This window comes from Lissotriton vulgaris, chromosome 3_1 (assembly GCF_964263255.1).
Source record: "Lissotriton vulgaris chromosome 3_1, aLisVul1.2, whole genome shotgun sequence".
Lineage (NCBI taxonomy): Eukaryota > Metazoa > Chordata > Amphibia > Caudata > Salamandridae > Lissotriton > Lissotriton vulgaris.
In genome coordinates, this window is record NC_141689.1 from 275,709,743 (window position 1) to 275,730,178 (window position 20,436).

The 20,436-nt window shown below is 43.4% G+C and overlaps 1 protein-coding gene across 24 annotated transcripts in view; it reads right to left on the reverse strand.

The window, feature by feature from the left end:
* TCF4 (transcription factor 4) overlaps window positions 1–20,436 on the reverse strand; it is an 822,748-nt gene that overhangs the window by 152,062 nt on the left and 650,250 nt on the right. For all 24 annotated transcript variants that reach the window (XM_086960420.1, XM_086960423.1, XM_086960424.1 and 21 more), the window contains one exon: window positions 2,011–2,116. In XM_086960420.1, the coding sequence (XP_086816546.1) occupies window positions 2,011–2,116 (106 nt within the window). The remainder of the gene's footprint in view (window positions 1–2,010; window positions 2,117–20,436) is intronic.

A 20,436-nucleotide genomic window follows, 5' to 3' on the forward strand; every position in this document is an offset into this window, starting at 1 on the left:
TTACTGTAACGCACTTTATGCAGACTCCAACAAGGGACTCATTCAGCGCCTTCAGGTCGTACAGAACGCAGCTGCGCGATTTGTTTTGGCTCTTCCTAATGCATCCTCTGCTACAATGGCCAGAAAGAGCCTGCATTGGCTCCATATACAACTGAGGATCTCTTTTAAGATCTTGTGCTTGGCCTATAGAGCTCTTGCAGATGGTCCTTTGGACCCTCTAGGGTCCCTGTTAACTCGCTATATGCCTAGTAGAACCCTCAGATCATCGGAGATGAATCTGCTTGTGGTTCCCCGTGCTAGGAAGGTCCGTTGGGGCAGTAGAGCATTTTCCATCGTTGCTCCTAGGCTGTGGAACTCTCTCCCTCTGGAGATTAAGGCCCAACCATCTTTGTCCCTTTTTAAAAAAGCGCTCAAAACTTGGTGCTTTATCAAGGCCTACCCACAATGAGAGCATATTTGTTATAGCTAGCTTCTTTTTGGTTAGGCGCCTTGACGCCCATTGGGCTTAGTAGCGCTATATAAATTTGTTTTCATTTCATTACTCCGGAAGTCCATAAAGGATTAGTGGTGAATTAGTATGGTGAAATACGGTCCGAGCACCAAGATATTCCTGGCTATTTAACCTGTGGAGAACAAAATCCTGCTGTATACATGACTCACTAGCAACAGTCAGGTTATTTGGGAAGAGCCTTACAGTGAGCTAGTTATTCATCTTTAGCAGTCTCGGTGTCAGCCTGAGACGCTGACAAAAGAGAAGAGGTCAGAAATCCAGAAAAGCAAACCATATTAACTGAAATGCAACACACATCAAACTTCTTATAATTAGAAAGCTGTTACAAAGGCTTAATTACAATAAGTCTCAGAAGCTGGTCGATGTTTTACAAAATGATCTCAAAAAATATTTTAAAGACCATTTTCAATATATTCCTGTGATACTCTAGGGGAACGGACATCGAAATGAATACGTCTTTTTGCTGGAGTGAGGTTTGAATATGAATAAGAGGCAAATGTGCTGGGGCCAGGATAAATATTGATTAATAATGTTGTATATATACACATTGAGATACTACAATATTTCTGTACTTCCAGAAATCCAGCGTTTTGTGATGCAAGTAGGTTTTGGAAGGACTAACGTTGGGACATACCATATACTGTGACTTTTATTGAACACGTCATTTAATTTCATTGAACCCTACGTTGCTGGTATGACATTTTGAAGAACGCAAATACCACACGGTGACTGTGTGTGAATGAATACACAATTAGAACTATGCAAGTACCCAGGATCCCTTATGTTACACAATCTGTGCACCTCCCTTACAATCACTACTCTCTCTAGGCATTTAGTGCTGGGATTCTTATGTAGGTATGGGATGTGAATGAAACTCCCATTTGCGGTTCAGAACTGCTCAGCGACTCACATTCACGTAACACTCCGGTTTAAGGAACAACAGTGTGCAAAGCAAATTAACATTAAAATGTGGAAACCAACTGTAATCTAAAAGCTGCTTAAGAAACAGAGTAGCCACCGTTTATATATCAATGCATATTCTTCCACCATTGCATACACTGTGACAGGGGCTAATCATGTCCTTTTGTCACAGAAGACCAACATGTGGTTGAAACGCGTGTTCTGCCTTATGGGATGTGGTTCTTAACAGGTGCTTCCTGTTTAGGCATAACGTTTTGATGAGGGCGTTTGAGGGCCTTCATCTGCTTCATTTCTGTAGGTGGTAAAACATGAAGCCAAGTTAACACTCTGCAGAGGTTTCAAGGACCCTGTTCAGAAGATTTTAGACCCTGTGTTGTTTCTGGCAGGTGTGTTGCTGCAGTCACGGTGGTCTAAAAAAAGGCGGCAGCCTCATTCCGACAGACGTTTTCCAGAACAAAGATTTGGATTCTCTCACTAAATGAAGACGCTTCGAATAATAACAGAAAGCAGCATGTAAACACTCTACAAATCAGCATAGTTAAATGCAGCAACATCACAGGCTTGAAAGCTGCCCTTACCTTGCATAAAGAAGGAGCTGGGAAAAGTGCTGGATGCAGGTTTTGAAGATGGGTAGCCCGGCGAGTCCCTGTTATAATCCGCAGTACTTGCTGATGGGGCATAAACCTACAAGGAAAGCGAAGAGCAGATTTAGTATGGTTCACTGCCAATGAACACTGTAGTACAACAACTTTCAGTATGAAAATCCTCACTCGGTGTTGTTATTCCCTCAGCCCCATTACCTCCTCAAATACCAACTTCGGGATTGTTTAAAGGCTCAAGTGGGTCCGAGTCCAAAGCAGTCGGTATCAATATAGAATGTGTTTCAGCATTACGTGGTCCATTCTATTTCACCCCCACAATGTCTATGGCCACATAACCTAGCAGTACAATACGCAACGGCTGAATCATCAATCGAAACATTCCAGAGCATTAGCCATGTGTGCAACACTACTTCATGTTTTCCTAGCCGTGCAGTTAAGTATCAGGGGTAGCTCGGTGCGAATTTGTTTTCGTGGTCTCTACGATCACTAGAGAGCCTTCCTATCTATATTAACTCATCCCTACAGAAGCAATGATTGCAACAATGGAGCCTCGACTACTTTCAACATTTGGTTACAACAAGTTTGCTGATAAAAGCAACTGGTTAACGAGCCTCCAGTAGGTATTAACATCTTATCTCACTATGAGGGTCTGAACCCCACTCAGATCTACTATTCCCTTTTTTTATTTTATGGGATATCCCATTTTTTGCCCACTGTAGATACAAACTCTTTCCAAAATATACATAATTTAGAATTTTTCTAACATATATGCACAGGGCATCACCACCTTCCCCACACAGCCTATAACACCTTCTATCAGCTTTTAATGATTAGAGTGTACTGGCATACTGAGTAACAGGATAAGAGTGGTATATAATAGTCTCCAGTGCAGCCATGTGGCACTGTAATGCGGCATTACAGCATCAGGTCCTATGGCTGTGGCCAGCTGGGGACGTCGACGTTCAGCCATCCACAGTTGGAAAGTCAAAAGCATTGCTCCTGTGATATCTTCATCTGTTTTAAGTGTGTTATGTTTCTACATTTTCTGTTTTGATATTGCTGGAATACCCGAAACTAGAATCTTTACCAGAGTCTGTGATGCTGGACTTCTTGTAGTTATACACTACATCTTCTGCAATACACTACTCTGGCCTATGACGTTGTGCCTTTCCAACCCAAACCTACACCTTCCACAACACACTGCTTTTAACTACTAGCAAGACTGCAGGCGGGACAAGCAGAAACTACAGCTCATAGGAAGTACTGTACTCAGGAGACTAAATTACCAAAGAGTTTCAAAGCCAGAGTGAAGCAACACCCAATCAGAGCCAGGGGCTGGAGGAGGGGCTGAAATAGATGTGTGCTCTCATATGAGACATCAAGAATGAGGGCCAGCAGAACAGCAGCTTTAAACGCAACAGTGTCTTTGTTGCATGGATTCGCCTTGCACTTAATGTTCCAGTGCTGATCCCCTGCAAATGTTTGATGGTGCTTTGTAGGTCTCGCCCTGGCGAAAGCACACTCTCGCTGCGAGAACTATAGCTGTCGGCTCCGCCGACAACGAGTGTAGACAAGAGCTGGCCATGCGCGCAGCATTGTCAATGGCAGAGGCAGATTAAGACGCGCGCCTTCGGATTGGGTTGCGCGCGTGAGCTTGTAACGTAGACAGCTCACGACACGCTGTTTGTAGGTTTCTGCTTCGTTTTCCACGGAGGCATCACGACGAGCAGCAACGGAGGCGGCGGAAGCGCTGGTGGAATGGGTAATGCTTGTTTTATCTCTTGCTTGTTGTTTTAAGAGTTTACAGCTATCTCGAGCTCCAAGCCACAGGCGCAGCTCAGGACATTCAGTAGAGTTAACAGCTATCTCGTGCTCCGAGCCACAGGCGCAGCTCAGGGCATTCAGTCGCTCGCTTGCTGTGCACGAGCCTCAAAGTAAAAAAAAAATAACAGTAGGCGGGAGTTAAGTCTTCTCAGGCTATAAGACGAAGGGACCAGCTTGCGGGAAAGTCTTCGGGGCTATTTCGTCAGCCGTCCTTCTCCGTCTCACTGAGCCAAGTCTGCGTTGAGTAAAGTCTGCGCAACGGACCCCTCTTGCTGAGTGTAGAAAACGTGATGCTTTTGAAGCTTGAAATACTCGTGTGAACAGGATGAGCTTTAGTCGCCACCAGACTATCTTCAAAGACAATAATGTAGCTTCTGAGTTAGTGTATCGTGGAGTGCCCATAAAAAGTAAACTTGCATGAAGTCTTATTATTGGACTATTCAGCAGGAGATCACTCAGACCAATTCTTATCATAAAGTACCCCTGAACGCACACACACGATCGCAAACATACAGACACCTCCCCCCTCCCCCGCCGCTCGTTCTGCATTGTGATGGGAGCGCCCGTGTTCGCTGTCAGCGTGCCTGGGTCCCAGTTGCCCCTCTTGTTGTAGAGAGCTAACGTGACACCATAGAAACCTCAACTATTATAAAAATAATTTCCCTTTATAAAGTCGTTGTACTCTATTTCTATAGATCATCACACACTTAATTGTCTGTTTGGGCGATAGAAGGTACGTCATTGAAAAGTACTTATGTTATCGCCTTTGTGAGGATGAAAGCCGCTGAGCTCCTTAACTTGAGACCTGCAGTCTCCTCACAGATCTGTACGATGGGCGCCAGCCCTTCTTGAGAAGCCCGGATGAGCGGATGTGCGAAGGCGCGCGCTCAGCCATGCGCACAGCGTTATTGAAAGACCTCGGCGTCCCTCGAACAACCTTGATGTCAAATTGAAAAGACCTGTCGGCGAGGCTGCCCTTTCCAGGGGCGGCGTGTCTGTCACCTCTGCTGGGGGCACGGCGCAGAGTCCTCGCCTGTGTCGAGCTGTCGGCCCCGGTTACATCAGCCATTAGAGCCGCAGTGGAGCGGCGCAAGCTCAGGGACACCAATCAGGTGACCCACTGCTCTGTTCTGGGAACATATGCTCTCTGTGTTAATGGTGCAGGCGTGGTTGGTGGGGGCTGCCGCGAGGGGATGGGTGTGGGTCCGAGGGTTTTGGGGGTGTGGAGGGAGTGAACATGAACAATGTAACTAAGTCCATACAGATGTGTTTATGAATCACTGGACAGCCTGCCAGCTTGCCTGTATGTTATTTGCATGTATAGCACGCGTATACCGTTTGAAAGGCCTTGTGACGATTTTGAAGTCCAGGCAACTTTTCCAAAGGGTTCTGGGATTTCTCACTGAGTCGCAACAGCTAACCATTCACAAACAATTTCATTCATTCAATAAACTTTATTTCGGTTAGTTTTAACCATAAAAGTACATAAAATATACATTTTCACTTTTCCGCGGTTCATTTGCAAGTATAAGAATTAAAATACATCATATGCAATCGGAGGGGAGAAGACAAATTATTAAAACGTTAAAAATTTTAATATTTTTAAAATTCTTTTTTTTAAAAAAGTTAAGATAACATTTGTTGATCCAAAATAGTTCTCACATCTCAGCAAATAAAAACATAAAGTGCCATGTTATTTGAGTGATTTACTTCGAATAGACCACATAGAAAACAGAAATTTGGTTATAGCAGACCAAGCAAGGGATTCGTGTCAGACTTCAAAATCCTAAAGAAGACTTGGTAGTCCCTTGTGCCCAAATTATTGCATAATTGTATTATCCACTTTCTTCGTATGTGTGAATAGGCTGGACAGAAAAGAATAACATGCAGAGTGGTTTCATTTTCGGTTCTACAGCCGGGGCATAAATGTACTGGACCCACCGTCCATCTGTCTATCATAGAGTAAAGGGGCAGCGTTCCAAATCTAAACTGTAAGTACAGCTTCTTCGCTGAAGTAGGTTGGATTGCATCTATTTCTTGTTCAAAGCTGTATATGGACTTATGGCTCAGGAAGGCACCAGTCAGGCTCATTGATGGTACTGAGCTAATGGTCCTCCCGAGACTAAAGTCCTTCACAGCACGGGACAATGTTTTCTTGGAAATAGTTAAGGATGTGACCTTAGGATTTAGCCATAAATTTCTGTATCCAATTTGAGCAAGAGACTGTCTTACAAAACGTAGCTATGGAATTCTACCTGCTCCTGGGGAGGCTAGGACCACCTTTAATTCCCTTTTGTAGCTTTCCAGCTCGGGGGTGCTCCACAGCCTCCTCCAATAAAGAAGGGGACGTGAGGCAATAGCTGCGGCTATAGGCCTAATATTCAGGTCTAGCCTGAGTGGGACTAGAGGAGTGATTCTGGGCAGAGTTAGAATTTGCCTAATGAAGTTGTTTTCTGCAATGGTTAGGTCGGTAGAAGGAACATGTTCCCAAAGTTCTGCCCCATAAAGGGAAGAAGATCTTGCTTGAACTTTGATGATTTCCAGTGGGGCACTTATAGTTTTGTTTGCACAGTTTTTTTGAACTTTTAAAATTCCCCCAGTTGTCTGTACTAATTTTAGGTTTGCCTTAGCCATTTGTGCTCCCCACCCCATTTTGTCAGTTAGAGTCAGCCCTAGATAGTCAAATGTTGGGACTCTTTCTAACGGTCTACCTTCCATCATGGGGTGAGGGCAGTTGGTAGTATTGGCATTAAATACCATATACTTAGTCTTGTCGATGTTAACTACTAAATTTCTATGTTTGCAGAATTTAATAAACTGGTTTAAAACCCTCTGCATGCCCATAGGGGATTTTGAGAGACGCAGAGTATCATCTGCAAACATTAATGCAGGAAACCTCAGCGAGGCAAATTTTGGGGAATCGATATCTTTGATTGAAAGTAGGTCTTCAATGAGCCCATTAAGAAAAAGGGAGAATAGGGTGGGGGCAAGGACACAGCCCTGCCTAACCCATTTCTCAACCGGAAAGGGCCCTGTTAGCTGACCATACTTCCCGAAGCGCACTCTGGCATAGGTGTCATCATGTAGGTGTTTGAATTGGTGGCACAAATAGGCTGGCACCACCATTGATGATAAAATTGCCCAGAGTTGGTTACGATCCACCATATCGAACGCTGACTTTAGGTCCACAAACGTTCGATATAAACTTCCCCGGTCCAGGACAACGTGCTTCCAATACAGAACTTGGAGCCGGAAGAGTTGATCAATGGTAGATGTTTTGGCCCTAAAGCCTGCCTGGAGAGGAGACAGTATATTGTTATTGTTTACCCAGTCCTGTAGGCGTTGTAAAAGTAGTCTTGCATAGATTTTCTGACTGACATTGATAAGGCTAATGGGCCTGTAATTTGATGGTTCTAACAGAGAACCCTTCTTAAAAATGGGAATTATCTCCACCCCCAACCATGTGGCTGGCAGAGGTAGGCCCTGCAAAAAGATAGGGAGCCCAGACTACTGGTTCTTCTTTGAAGAGGTCGCCTGGGATCCTATCTAACCCAGGGGCTTTGTTCGATTGCAGGGAATGCACTGCAATAAGAACCTCGTCCAAGGTGAAAAGTGGTATGGGGCAATTAGGGTCCATATCCGTCAAAACAGTAGGGACTAAACTATTTGATGTTGGAGGGCTAGAATATAGCTCTTTAAAATGTAGGGACCAAGATTCTTCGGGTATATTTGGATCAATTGAGGTCCTACCTTCTGGTTTCCCTGTGTGAACTAGATTCCAGAAGGACCGTGTATCTTTGGCCTCAAGTGCAAATCTGATGGCGTACCATCGTTCTTCTTCCCACTCTTTTTTTAAAATTAAAAATCATTAATTTATAGGCACGCCTAGCTTCAGTCACGGCGGCCGGGGAGCCTTGTTTCAGTGCCGTAAGTAGCCCCTGCTTCATTTCTTTACAACCCCCGTTAAACCAGGGGTGTTTAGTAACAAAAGGCTTGGGTTTGATAGGGGTTGTTTTGTAAAAGGAGTTCGCCAATAAGATAGTTAGTTCCTCATGCAACCCTGACAGGGACCTTTGTACACTGTTACCAAATGGATGAGTCGTGATTAGGTTTGCCCTTTCTAGGAGGGGGATTATACTCGGGTACAATTTACCCAAATCTTCAGTGGATTTCTTCATGTTAGCCCATCTGATTCTCCTCCCACCTTGAATTATTCTGAGGTCGCTATTTTTGTAAGTTTCGTTGGCCTCAGTTATCAAGTCAAAGTTAATCTCAGTTGACAGGGGATTGTGGTCGCTTTCCGTACGACTAGAGATTTGGAAGTTGAGGACCCTAGGCCATAGGGGCATACTAACAATGAAATAATCAATTACAGAGGTATGACCTCTTCCACTGTAGGTTGGTTGCCCTGGGCTGTCCCCCTTAAAACGCCCATTACATGCTCTAATAGAAAAATAATAGGTTATGGAGGTTAGCTGAAGTACCGTGGATGACCACTGTTTAGCTGGATAGATATTTGGGTCGGGGATTGACCAGATTTCATTCTCATCTGTTGAGGTGTGGTGGACTCCAATAAGTGGTTCGTAATGACAATTGAAGTCACCACCAATCATCAACTCAACATCTCCCTGGAGGGAGTGCAAAAGAGAGGACAAAGAGTCAAGGGTTTTGGAGGTTCCCCCCTACTGGCCTCGAGTAGATATTAATAAGTGCCAGTCTAGGTGTTTTGGTATGTAACAATATAATACAGTTTATATCAGGACTGTGGGTTTCTATTCTTTTTACAGAAAACCCAAGATGAGCACCTATCCAAATACATAATCCCCCCGATGGTCTACCTCTAGGACCTTTCAAAGTTGGCTCCATAAACGTGACATAACCCAGTCTATGTATAGGGTTAAGAGCCCATGTTTCCTGGAATATACATATCCCGTGGAGGTCTACAAAAGCACACCAGACAGGATTATCCTGGTTGGCGGCGAGACCTGCTATGTTCTAGGTTAGAATTTTTAGGATTGAGTTTTGGTTATGGATTCTAAGTAGCTGATTACCACAATTAGCCAAGTTATTTGAACCATCAGGAGCATTCGTGGGCCCACAAACTATGTTTATATACCAATAGCAAATTTAAAAAAAATGAATACAAAGCATTGTCATTTACAATGCCAGTAACTCAAACTTTAATGCTGCGAGACCTATTGCATTGTAAATGCTTGTTCATCATCTGTTCCACATACAGATTGCCATTTTCCCAGCAGACCCAGGGTTATGCTTCTCCAGCCTGCGTTAGCTTGTTGGAATCTTCCGAGGAAGTGGAAAAGACAGCTTCTGGACTGTTGCTTTCCCGTGTGTTTTGGCTTGGTGCAGCGCCACAGCTGTGCGCTGCATATTTGTCTTCATCACCATGAGATTTCTGGCCCTGTGATGTTACTCAATTACATAGTTTATATTTTTTTAACTAAGTTGTTCAAGCTCTAGGTTAAACCTTAGCAAGCTATACTTCATCTCTGGACCGTCTTTCACGAGTAACCCTTAAGTTCTCCAATTCTTCTTTAATACAGGTGTCCCCTCTGCTTAGTTATCTATCCTATTTCTCCCACAGTTTGAAGCCTGGTTTTCCATTAGCGCCTGCTTCTCTTTGTTGAGTGGCAGTTTGGGATCTTGAGCTAAATATGTTTCTTGCTTGCTCACTGCTTGGGTTTGAGGTTTGTCTTCTAAGTTACATTATATTGAGGTCTTGTAAGACTCGGACATAGAACAGTCAACCCCCCCACCATTCCATGCGCTCAGTACTATCTCTTCAGCTCTAAGTAATTTGTGCAAGAAACCATTTATGAACTAGACACAAATCTTACCTTTGAGCACTCTCTTGCTCATAGTAGCATAGGCTGTGCGTCGCAGAGTATAAGTATACACTGTGGTGCTAAACTAACTTTTCTCGCCTCACTAATGCTAGTAATATTGGTTGGTACCTAGCCCAAGAGACCTCCCAGTCGCACCCACTACACAACCAGCCGCCCTTGACATATGGAGCAAAATAAAGGTACTGTAGTGAAGTTTTATGAGGCCCAAACATCAATGGAGAAATAAATGTTCTGTTGCACTCACATATCACGAGACACTGACGCACAGTCAGAATGTTCAAATAATTGGAAATAAGGTCATTTCTGCTGTGTGGTGGTGTGCATATCAAACATAATGTACTCCGTGGTTCACAAAGGTTGAGAACACTGTGGAATGCACTAAAAATGCCAATTCTAAGGTAGATGTGTAGTGCTCAGCCAATGTCTAGTGCTGCAGTCGGTCAACTTGTTTGTGTGAGTTCTAGCATCAAGAGACCTCCGATAAATTATATGCGCACAGAGGAAAGTACAGTATAAAATGATTTTTTTTTAAATCACAGTGTAACAAAGTGCAAGCAAAATACAAATACAACATAGTATTAATTGTGGGAAGTAAGTCGCTAAGTGGGAGATTTATAGATGCGCGGCTCATACCCGGTAAGACTTATGTAATTTACTTATACACAGAATACACTTCTTGTAGTGAGGCCTTTCTTATTGGTCATGGCGAAGGGTGGAAGTCATAGAGGTTATTCATTATCTTGCCAAAAGCCAAGATGACATAGAGAAAATCACATCTGGAACCCAAACAATGGACTTAACATACCTACGGGGGAGTAGGAAAAAGTGTGTGTGGGCACAGGACTTCTCAGAGACTGATACTTTATTAGCTTTCAGGTGATCCTGGTCAGATTTTCTCGGAAGTTTGCGGAGAGGCACCAAAACCTGACCCTTAAACCTGGCAGAGAGTTAAACGTTTATCTTTAGGTAATGAAATGGAAACAATGGCCGTGGTAGAATACCAGGGAAGAACAGACATATTCGCTATGATTCAACTTTTCATTTTCATCCGTCCTGACATTTTACGGTGGTAAATGTTCCGTTGTCATGTTAGGAACACATTTGAGAAGAACGGATTAGCCCACGACAGAGGTAGTAGGGTGGTTGTAAAAGTAACAAAATAACTCCTCCCTTGCTGTGCTGCCAAAATGATAACCATGCCAAGACAGGAGGCTGTATTGCAGTAGAGAAATACATTTTAATGAATTAGGTTTTACCATTGATGTCACTTCTTATAACCAGGCATACTTTCAGAATCAATGGGTTTTGGGGGGGGGGTCTATATACATTATAATATTCTATGTTAATGTTTTTACTATGTCATTCTTGGTGTGAAGGGCAATATGCAAAAATCATTTAAATAAAATGCCAAATTCTCGTATGACAGAATACCCTGCAAACTGCAGCCTCTATGCGCACTAATAAATGACAACAAAGAATCCACTTGGGAGTACTGTTTTTAGCCCTGAAAAATAACCTGGTAGGTACAAAGCATAAAACACAAAGAAGGGGTTCTTCGTCTCTCAGGATAAGGCTCAATTCAAGTCAGACCCTCTAAATGAGGGTGCAAGAGTGAAAACCTGAACAGGAGCTTGGCAGGCCTGCCTAAGGGAACTAATATATCAGTGTTTCTCATTTTTCCCCAATTTTCAGGTACAGTGACAACGGGACTTCTTAAACAAACTCATCCTAAAGACTTTAGAGTGAGCAGGGCAATATCGGAATAAGCCCACGTGTTGGCTTCATTTAAGTGACTGGAAGGTCAGACTGTGTAAGCAATAAAGAAATTAAGCAGACTGATATGAGGGGACATACATTTTCTAAAGCTGTGGTATGCTGCGAGCCATGCAGCTTAATATGAAACTAAACTTGGATTGTTACATCCGGCTGCACATCCATATACATTTGCTCCAACATGCAACGAAAAGTTACTACTTTATCGAAACTGAATTATGTTTCCAAAGAAATCCTCCGGAGGCAGATCTAACACATGATAGGTGTGAAGGTTTAAGGATTTTGGGCACGGCGCATCTAGCAGGTAGGAGTCCAATGAGTGAGTGTGCAGCCACAAAGGGTGTGCTATAGAACAATATACAAGGTTTCGCACAGAGCATCGGAGGACTTGTAATTCTCATTTGTTTCTTCAGGTGCTTCACTCATGGCAGAAGAGCACATATGGATCCTATTTGTTTGTCTTTGTTTATTCTAACTGGGTCTTCTTCTCGCCTTACTCTAGGTGGTCTGTTCGGGGTCAGCCGCCCACCCCTGTACTCGCAGGCTCAACATGGCCCTGGTGTAAGCCCTCGTGGGTCAGAAGGTTCCAGCTATGGGTCAGGGAAGGGAACTAATGTAAAACACACCCGGGCTGTGCCTGGAGTGTGCACTCCATGTCTTTTTCTCTTCCCTTGATTGAAATCTGTATGGAGGGGGCAAACGCAGACTGATCCGCCCTTTAAAAGCACGACTGGTGGCTCTCAGCAATGGGAGTGATTATTGTATCAATGCCCCGGATCGCCAGTGTCCAGACGCTATTCTATTTTTAAAGTCTGCGTCTATTATGCAGTTCCAATAAATGCTATATACAATGATACCTGTTCTATCACATTGTACTCAGTCATTCTACGACATGTGCTAAAATATGACATTTCACAACCCAACTGAACTCAGTCTATATGCACTTAATTTTCCTTAAATGCTCAATGTAAAAGGTACCCACTGAGACATGTCGCAAGCTGTGATGACGTAATACTGGATCGTGTAATGCTGGACCAATCTTTTCTGAAGCCTTACTGGATTCTATACTTTTATCGACAGTGCAGACTCCAAAACAAATAAAGACTAACCTCAGGAACACAAAAATCGTAACTTCAAAGTCCCTGGCAGTGCGCAGAAAAACATACGGTTGACACAAGACAATGTATGTGGTATCAAGCTACTTGCGACACCTAGAACTTTCTCCAAGACTCTTTAATATGAAACGGCATCCTGTGACTCGAGCAAAATCAGACATAAAACCCAAATTTTCAGAAAAGAATCGTGTCTGATGTACATCTCTAACGCTTTCGTGCATGAACCAGATCATAGTAGACACTACAACACCCTGCTCAATTAATACAGGCAGGTTTTCCTGTTTGTTCTACAGTGCAGGCTGGAGTATAAATAACCACAGTTCGGACCCATCAGAGAATACCGATACAGCCAAGATCAAGCTCCTCCTCGCTACACATTAAGCTAAATGATGCACATTCTCCAAAATTGCCTAACTAGTGTTCCATTTAAATTGTCTTTCATAAGGGGACTGAATTATGTCAGATTCACATACACCTTTCGATCTATACTTTCGGGAAAGTTCTTATCCAGTACAAAAGTTGTTCAGCATCTAAGAACCTGGTCCTCAGGTCCTGGGATCTGCAATAGAGAAGGGACCACCCAAAAGTAATCTGTGTTGTACTGGAAGTAGGCAATATGGCCATTCAGTAGAAGGGTGGGAGCAAAAAAAAAAGGAACAACATACCAGGACTAGAGCGTGGCTACTTACTCTAGCAGAAAAAAAACGGAGGCTTTACCTCCAGGATAGCTTCCCATTGTTGTCTGTGAAGGAATACACAGTCCATACTGTAACAGAATTCTTGATTTTATTTCAGAATACTTGGGTAGACCATAGATAAAAGAAATGGAGAAACTGGGAAGGTGGTCACATGCTGAGAACATGTGAACAAAAAATGTGCATTGTAAACGCTATATTTTATAAAATGTCTCCTCTTTAGTGCACAACATTATAGAATGGACTCTTCAAAAGGGAAATGCGATCAGTTAAAAAAATTCTAAAGGACTCACTTGGAAAAATTTGGAACGAATTAAAAAGAACATCTTTTATCACTTACTGTATCTCACTTTCTCAAAGAAAGCTTAAAAGAAGCTGATGTTAGAAATGTGGTTTTAGACACAAAATGGTTAGCTTTGTCTGAGGAGGCAAATCGCGATGGGTGGTACGGGCGACTCTATTCCGTCCCACTGCGGATGGTGGGTTGCGATTACCTGATGTTAAATATATCCTGGCTGATCAGCTTCATCACTTCCTAGATTAGAACCATGATCCCGACTGTAAACCCTGTGTGCAGATTGAACAGGCCTTCTCCCCACCCCCCCCCCGGATGGTCTCTTGTGGCTACCTACATCAGCCTGGGCCCACGACCTATCATTTCTCCCATTGACCTTCACTCTCCTGTCCTACTGGCAATACGTCCGTGGGAGATGTATGTTCCCAATTTACCCCTTCCCTCTTACACCCTTGGCTATTAACTCAGAACAATCCCCCCCCGCCCCCCCCAGCACGGTTTAACATGACTCCTTTTGTTGGGTCAGCGGACAATCTCCTCGGTTGAGGGATGTTACAGTGAAAGGGGCTTACAAAGCAACGAGGGTCTAATCATGAAATACACCTTGCTTAGGCAGAACGCTTATAGGACTTGGCAATCACCACACTGTGCTGGACGCTCCTCTGTCCGTCTCGTCATACTAAGGGAAGATGCACCCATTGAATCCTTATATCTCACCAATGTCAGGCACAAAGCATAACGTGGCTCTATTGCTACATTCTTAACCTCACTACACCAAAGAAACACACCTATGTGAAACAACTGGAAAGAGAATTAGTCGCAGACATTATAGACGAAACTTGGGGGGCGATTTGGCAGACAGCTTCCAAATCTTCTAATTGCCTCTGATACACAGAGAACGCTTACAAAAGCCTCACATGTTGGTATTTGACACCAGTGCGTCTGCATACAAGGTTTGGGAGCTCAAAGCTATGTTGAAAGTGGTGCAGGGAGCAGGGCACTTACTTTCATGGACACATGGTGGACATGCCCGAGCGTGCAAACATTTTGGAATGAGACCTTACTTTCGATATATTCCATCACTAATATTTCACTGCCATAAAATTCACTCTTGGCTCTCCTGGGTGATCCGGAAGCGGATAAAGCTCTTTTCTCCATCCACTACATCAGGGCCACTTCTTTCTCACTTTTTTTCTGTCAGCATTGCGACAATGTGGAAGCAACCTCAGGCACAATCGTTAAACATGTGGTAGAGGAGTGTATGGAACCTCTATGCCATTGAGAAGCTCACTGCCATTGTGAGGGACACGGCGGCATACATCTAACATGTCCAAAACAGTACAGGCCTCAGGTCTTTGGGTGATGTCCCTCTCCAACACAGAGGGTGACCTGTCATGACTGACATGCTTATCATCAATAAGACACATTCTGGATGTGTTGGTGATTTCCATTACTGTGCATTTTTGCATGAACTGTAATATTTAAATATGGCTGGTGAGAAACATTATTAAACATCTCTCATTTACCTGCTGGTAGCTTTCATACACATGCCACAGTGAACACAGTCCAGGAGACTGCAACGTAACGCCACGCCGCCTGTTTGCCTGAAGGTAGTGATACTCTCGGGGGCAAGAACTCCAGTTCCCAGTGTGCCTTGCGGGTCGACAGGACACAGTGTCATCACAAGAGCGCCAGGAAGCGCTTAAAATCAAGCATGAGCTCTCGCAGCGCTGGTCGCGCCCGTCACCGACCGGAAGAGACTGGGCTGGGCCACCCCCCTAACGCTACTCACGGACACTAAGTAAGACTCTGAGCAGAACTGCTGTATATTTGTATTGGGTATTGTGTTTAAGCTATTTTGGTCCAGTCATGAATAAGAACACACGTAAAGGGGCGGCAGGAGTGGTTGGGACCTTGGATGCTTTTCTTAAATCGTGCAGAAAGTGTTCTTATGCACAAACGGAGTTGAAAGAAAGGAGGCTCTCATTAGACCCTCTAAGCCTACACCCTGGACAAGTTGTTATTGAAGATTCAGCTTCTGGTTCCATAAGTGCTCTCAATCTCCAATTCTTTCTAGTGGTGGTTCTCAGCTAGACCACCCAATGACCCTAGGACTGCTAGTAATGCTGTAGTTTCAGAAAACAAGGTCAGAACCAGGCAAAGGAAAGCAACAAACAAAGAAAAGCATGTAATGCCCCAATAACAAGTGCTCAGGTTGCGAAATTAGCTAAAAATAGGAGCACAGGTCCTGTGAGGGGAGGGTCTGATATGGTAACAAGTGCGCTAATACATATTAGGGATGATGCACCAGCTATGGGGCCTTTGCAGCATGGGCAGCCACATCGTTACTCTAACGAGCTTAGTGAAGACTCTATGAAACAGCTCACAGATTTATTCACGGTCCTACTGGATCCACTCTTGTGTAGATTAAATATAATAGATCAACGGTTAGCTAATATAGAAGATCATCTTTTTAAAGCAATTGCTAACCCCAAACGGAGTGGTCCCAGTGAAGTATCAGGGCCCATAAGGGCAGGAAATATTGTGAACTCTCACGCCCAAATACCGGCCAGTGAAGATCCCCCTAACCTTACTCCTCCCTCTGGTATGTCCCAACAGTTCACTTGCCCCGGTAACACTAACATATAATACTTTACACCAGTGTAATCAATTGCCAACCGGCAAGGTGAGGCCCAGGGTGGAGCAGTGAAAGGAAGTTATAGCTAGAAAGTGTTCTTAGACAAATTCTATCCTAAAGAATACCCTTTTGTGTCTAGGATATAGACATATGTATGACAAGCACTCTACCATAACATAATAAGCATAAAGCACTTATATTGATCAGTATATTTATTTATTTTTTAAGCAATAATTTTTTCCTTTTTTCAAAATTTATAAAGTTCATATTTGAGTAGATGAAACAATGATTTGATTGTGCATTTGGAAGTCCAATAAATTGTTACATGTGAATAAATTCATATACAGACATACGTATATACAAATCCTTTGTGATAGACGAGAAACGTTGACTCAGGCAGTGCGGCAGATGTCTACAACGCACGCGTTTCGGCAACCATGCCTTCATCAGGTAGCCGTCCACTACTCATAAACAAGATGAAATGCAGTGATATACTGTGGTTTCAACTCAGTCGGTATATCACAATAAATAAAGCAGAGCTATGTATAAATGCATGAAGATATTGTTAGAAAAAGTTCCATTTCAAGGTATGAGTCCTAGGACTCGTGATAAAAACAAGCAACTGTCCCATATAGCTTCAGTATCGATAGAGATATGGGATACTCCTCAGGTGGGAGTCCCAGATGGACCGCGGAGCCAGCTTCAGTAGTTTGTGAGACGAGGCAACTTCGAACGATCAGATGTCGTTATCGGAGTCTTACATGGATGAATCTAAATGGTCTAATAGTTGCCGCCGAGTATTACGTGTTAAAATTGAAATTGAAGGCTGCCGTTTTGACCTCCGTCGACGGTGTTGCCCTTAGATAATGAAACAACGGTGTAGGCAGCCTTCCGTCTGGATAATCCTGGCTCCAAATGGGCTCAGCGAAAAATGATGAGGGCAGTGGTGTTAGAAGCCAAAGGTTTTTTTCAAATCTACCCCCTGAGGCAACACCCTATACCATTGTGTTGGCAAATGCTCCGCTATTGCGACCTTGTGAGGAAGAACACTGGTCCTCACTAAAAAATAAGGCTCCTCACTTCTTGGATGCAAAAACGGGGCTTGGGAATCATTTACTTGATGAATTTTTGATGGCTAGAAGGGTGGCTTGGGTGGGCAAATCAGTAAAAGGTTTGGTAGGGGACAGTATAGTCATCAGTTTTAGGTCTCCCAAATTAGTCAGGTGTATCTTGGAAAGGGCTTCATCCCCCTCAGTTAGGGAAGACGCTATAAATGTTCTTCCTTTGGGGTTCTTCTATCGTGCTAGCCCATTTAACAAAGGGGGTACCCTCATGTATCAGGGTCAAGTGTTGGGACGTACTAGCTATGCTGTCCCAATTCATAATAGATATGAGGCTCTGAGATCACTGGAAGAAAATGACTGACTGGGTTACCCATCTCGAGACTGTAACTATGTGCAACTAGTTAATAGGGTTTCAGGAGAGATGGGTTTTAATAAGATTGGCCATCAACAGAGGGGTTCTTATTTGGACATAAACAATCCCTTAGTTGGCCAATCGTGTAAGGAAATCATCATAGAGGCAGTTGTAAGTCCCCCAGTAATATCACAAGAGGTAATGTCACCACAAATGGCTAGGGCTGATGTATGTGTTGAGGGAATTTCTATTGCATTGTTAAATGGCGGAGATATTGGAAATGAGGTATGTAATCTTGGCCTTATCTCATGGAATATAGCTGGCCTGAAAAATAAACTATCTCATGGAATATAGCTGGCCTGAAAAATAAATTACAGTCATTGGATTGGCAGTCCTTTATTGATACTAATGACTTTGAGGTCTTTCAAGAGACATGGCTAGTAGACCCGGCATTTAGATTAGGATATATTAATTTTTATAAACCTGCCATCGCTGTACAAAGGGGGAGACCGATGGGGGGGGGGGGCTTATCTTTTGGGTACGGCAGTCTGATAGGTACTCAGTACAGCAGTTGGATACGGATGGGAACGACATATTGGCAATTAAGATAAGAAGATTTGGTGTAAAGGACCTTATAATTATTATTGTATATGCAAGAGGGCTACCCGGTGGGAAAGCCCCTGGTACCATTGCCCTTTTAGATTCTTATCTTAATTTGTTTAAAGAAGTGAACGATATAGTGGTCGCTGGCGACTTTAATTGTACGTTTGAGTCACTGGACTCAAATGATATCGATTTAGGGCAGGAAGAAGATTTGTTATGGGATATTCCTCAACTATCCCTGGCTCCGATTAAGAAATGGTCGGAGGCGGCCATACAACCTAAAGTGGTGTGCCTGGAGCATGGACTTAGAGCAGCAAATGGGAGAACTGTGTCCGATAAGGAAGGGTCATCAACCTAGAGCGGTGGAACAAGAAGTAGTCGTATTGACTACATAATCGTGAATAAGGAATTCTGGCCAAACCTAATTGATATGATTGTTGAGGAGAGGGTGGAGAGCGATCATAACCCCCTGTTGTTGAAAACGGTATGTGTGGGTAAAAATCCAGATGCAGTGCCCTCCATGGGAGTGAAAACCCATCTAAGCAATAACACGAGAAGGGTAAAATGGTCTAAAATAATATTAAAAGAGGACTAGTTGGAGGCTATAAATACCCTGGTGTCTAAAGCAACGGTAGACCTCTTAAGTTGTCAAGATAAACCGGGAAATGAGTCCAAAGTTGCAATAGTACACAATGATTTTTCTAATAAGCTGAAAGGTTATTTTATTTCTGAAATACCTAATAAGAAAGATCCTGCAAAGGTTTCTGTAGATTCATGGTATGGGAATACATGTAGGGTGGCCTACAAAGCATTAGCTTTGGCAATTAGATCTAAGAATAGGGATAGTATCCACCAAGCTCGAGTGGAGTATAAGCTGGCACAATACAAAGCCAAGAAGTAGTGGGAAGAGAAATACTGGCATGAGTTGTATGGAGTCAGCTTAGATAGGAATATGGCTGGATTCTGGCATCTCCTGAAGTGGGGTAAAGGTAGATCTAGCCAACTACCGACTAATCATGTAGCGCCCGAGAAATGGGTCTCGCATTATAAAAAACAATTTGCTATGGAACAGGGAGACTATAACACACTACAGGTGTGTTTGGAAAATCAAGTTGGTATTCCTGTATTATGTTTAACTAAACAGGAAGTTGAAGCTGTCCTAAATAGTGTACGAAGTGGAAGAGGTCCTGGGATTGATTGTGTTCCTGCAGATTTGTTCTTGTACAATAAGGTACTTTGGGTGACTTACATACAGACCCTTGCAAATGCGATAGCAAAGGGCTCCCTAATCCCCGAGTCATGGAAAGGAGCGGAGATCTTACCCATTTTTAAAAAAGGGGATAGATCAGATCCAGGAAATTATAGGCCCATCAGCCTGATTGACTGTTTGCAGTAGGTGACTTGTGTTGAGTCATTTTCAAGACTGGATCAATGAATGTAATATTTAGTCCCCGTTGCAGGCGGGGTTCCGCTCTCATCAGAGTACAATAGACCAGGTTTTCAGATTTGTTTTAATTTATTGGCGCGTTGCCATCCTTAATGGCGGGAGAATATATGCCGCTTTCTTAGATCTAAAGCTGGCGTTTGACCTGTTCCCCAGAGCCAAGTTGTGGGATGTTCTAGCCGAACAGGGCTTGCCCAGGGACTTGTTGGCATTTTTGATTAAGCTTCCTGAAGGAAACTTTGCCCAAGTCCGTTGGGGCCAGCATGGCCACGTGACTGATAGATTCAAGATTGAAAGAGGGGTTAGGCAGGGGTGTGTATTGGCACCGACTTTATTTTCTCTTTACATTAACAGGGTGACAAAGTATTATGATAATCATCCTACTGATGCCCCGACTTTAAATGGTAGTAAAATACCTTTGTTAATGTTTGCCGATGATACCCTGCTATTATCTAAAACTCAGCAGGGCCTCCAGATGGCTATAGCTAGGTTCGAGCTATTCTGTAAGGACTATGGTCCCATTATAAATGTAGACAAGACCAAGTTCATGGTCTTCCATAAACAGAAAATAGTAAAAGGGAAAGTTACCATGAACAATGCTATAATCGAGCAGGCACATGTTTTTACGTTTCTTGGTATCACATTGAGTTCCAAACTTAAGTGGTATCCGCATCTGGACATGCTGTTGCTCAGACAAGCCCAACTGTCTGGTGCTCTGTTAAAAGAACATCGACA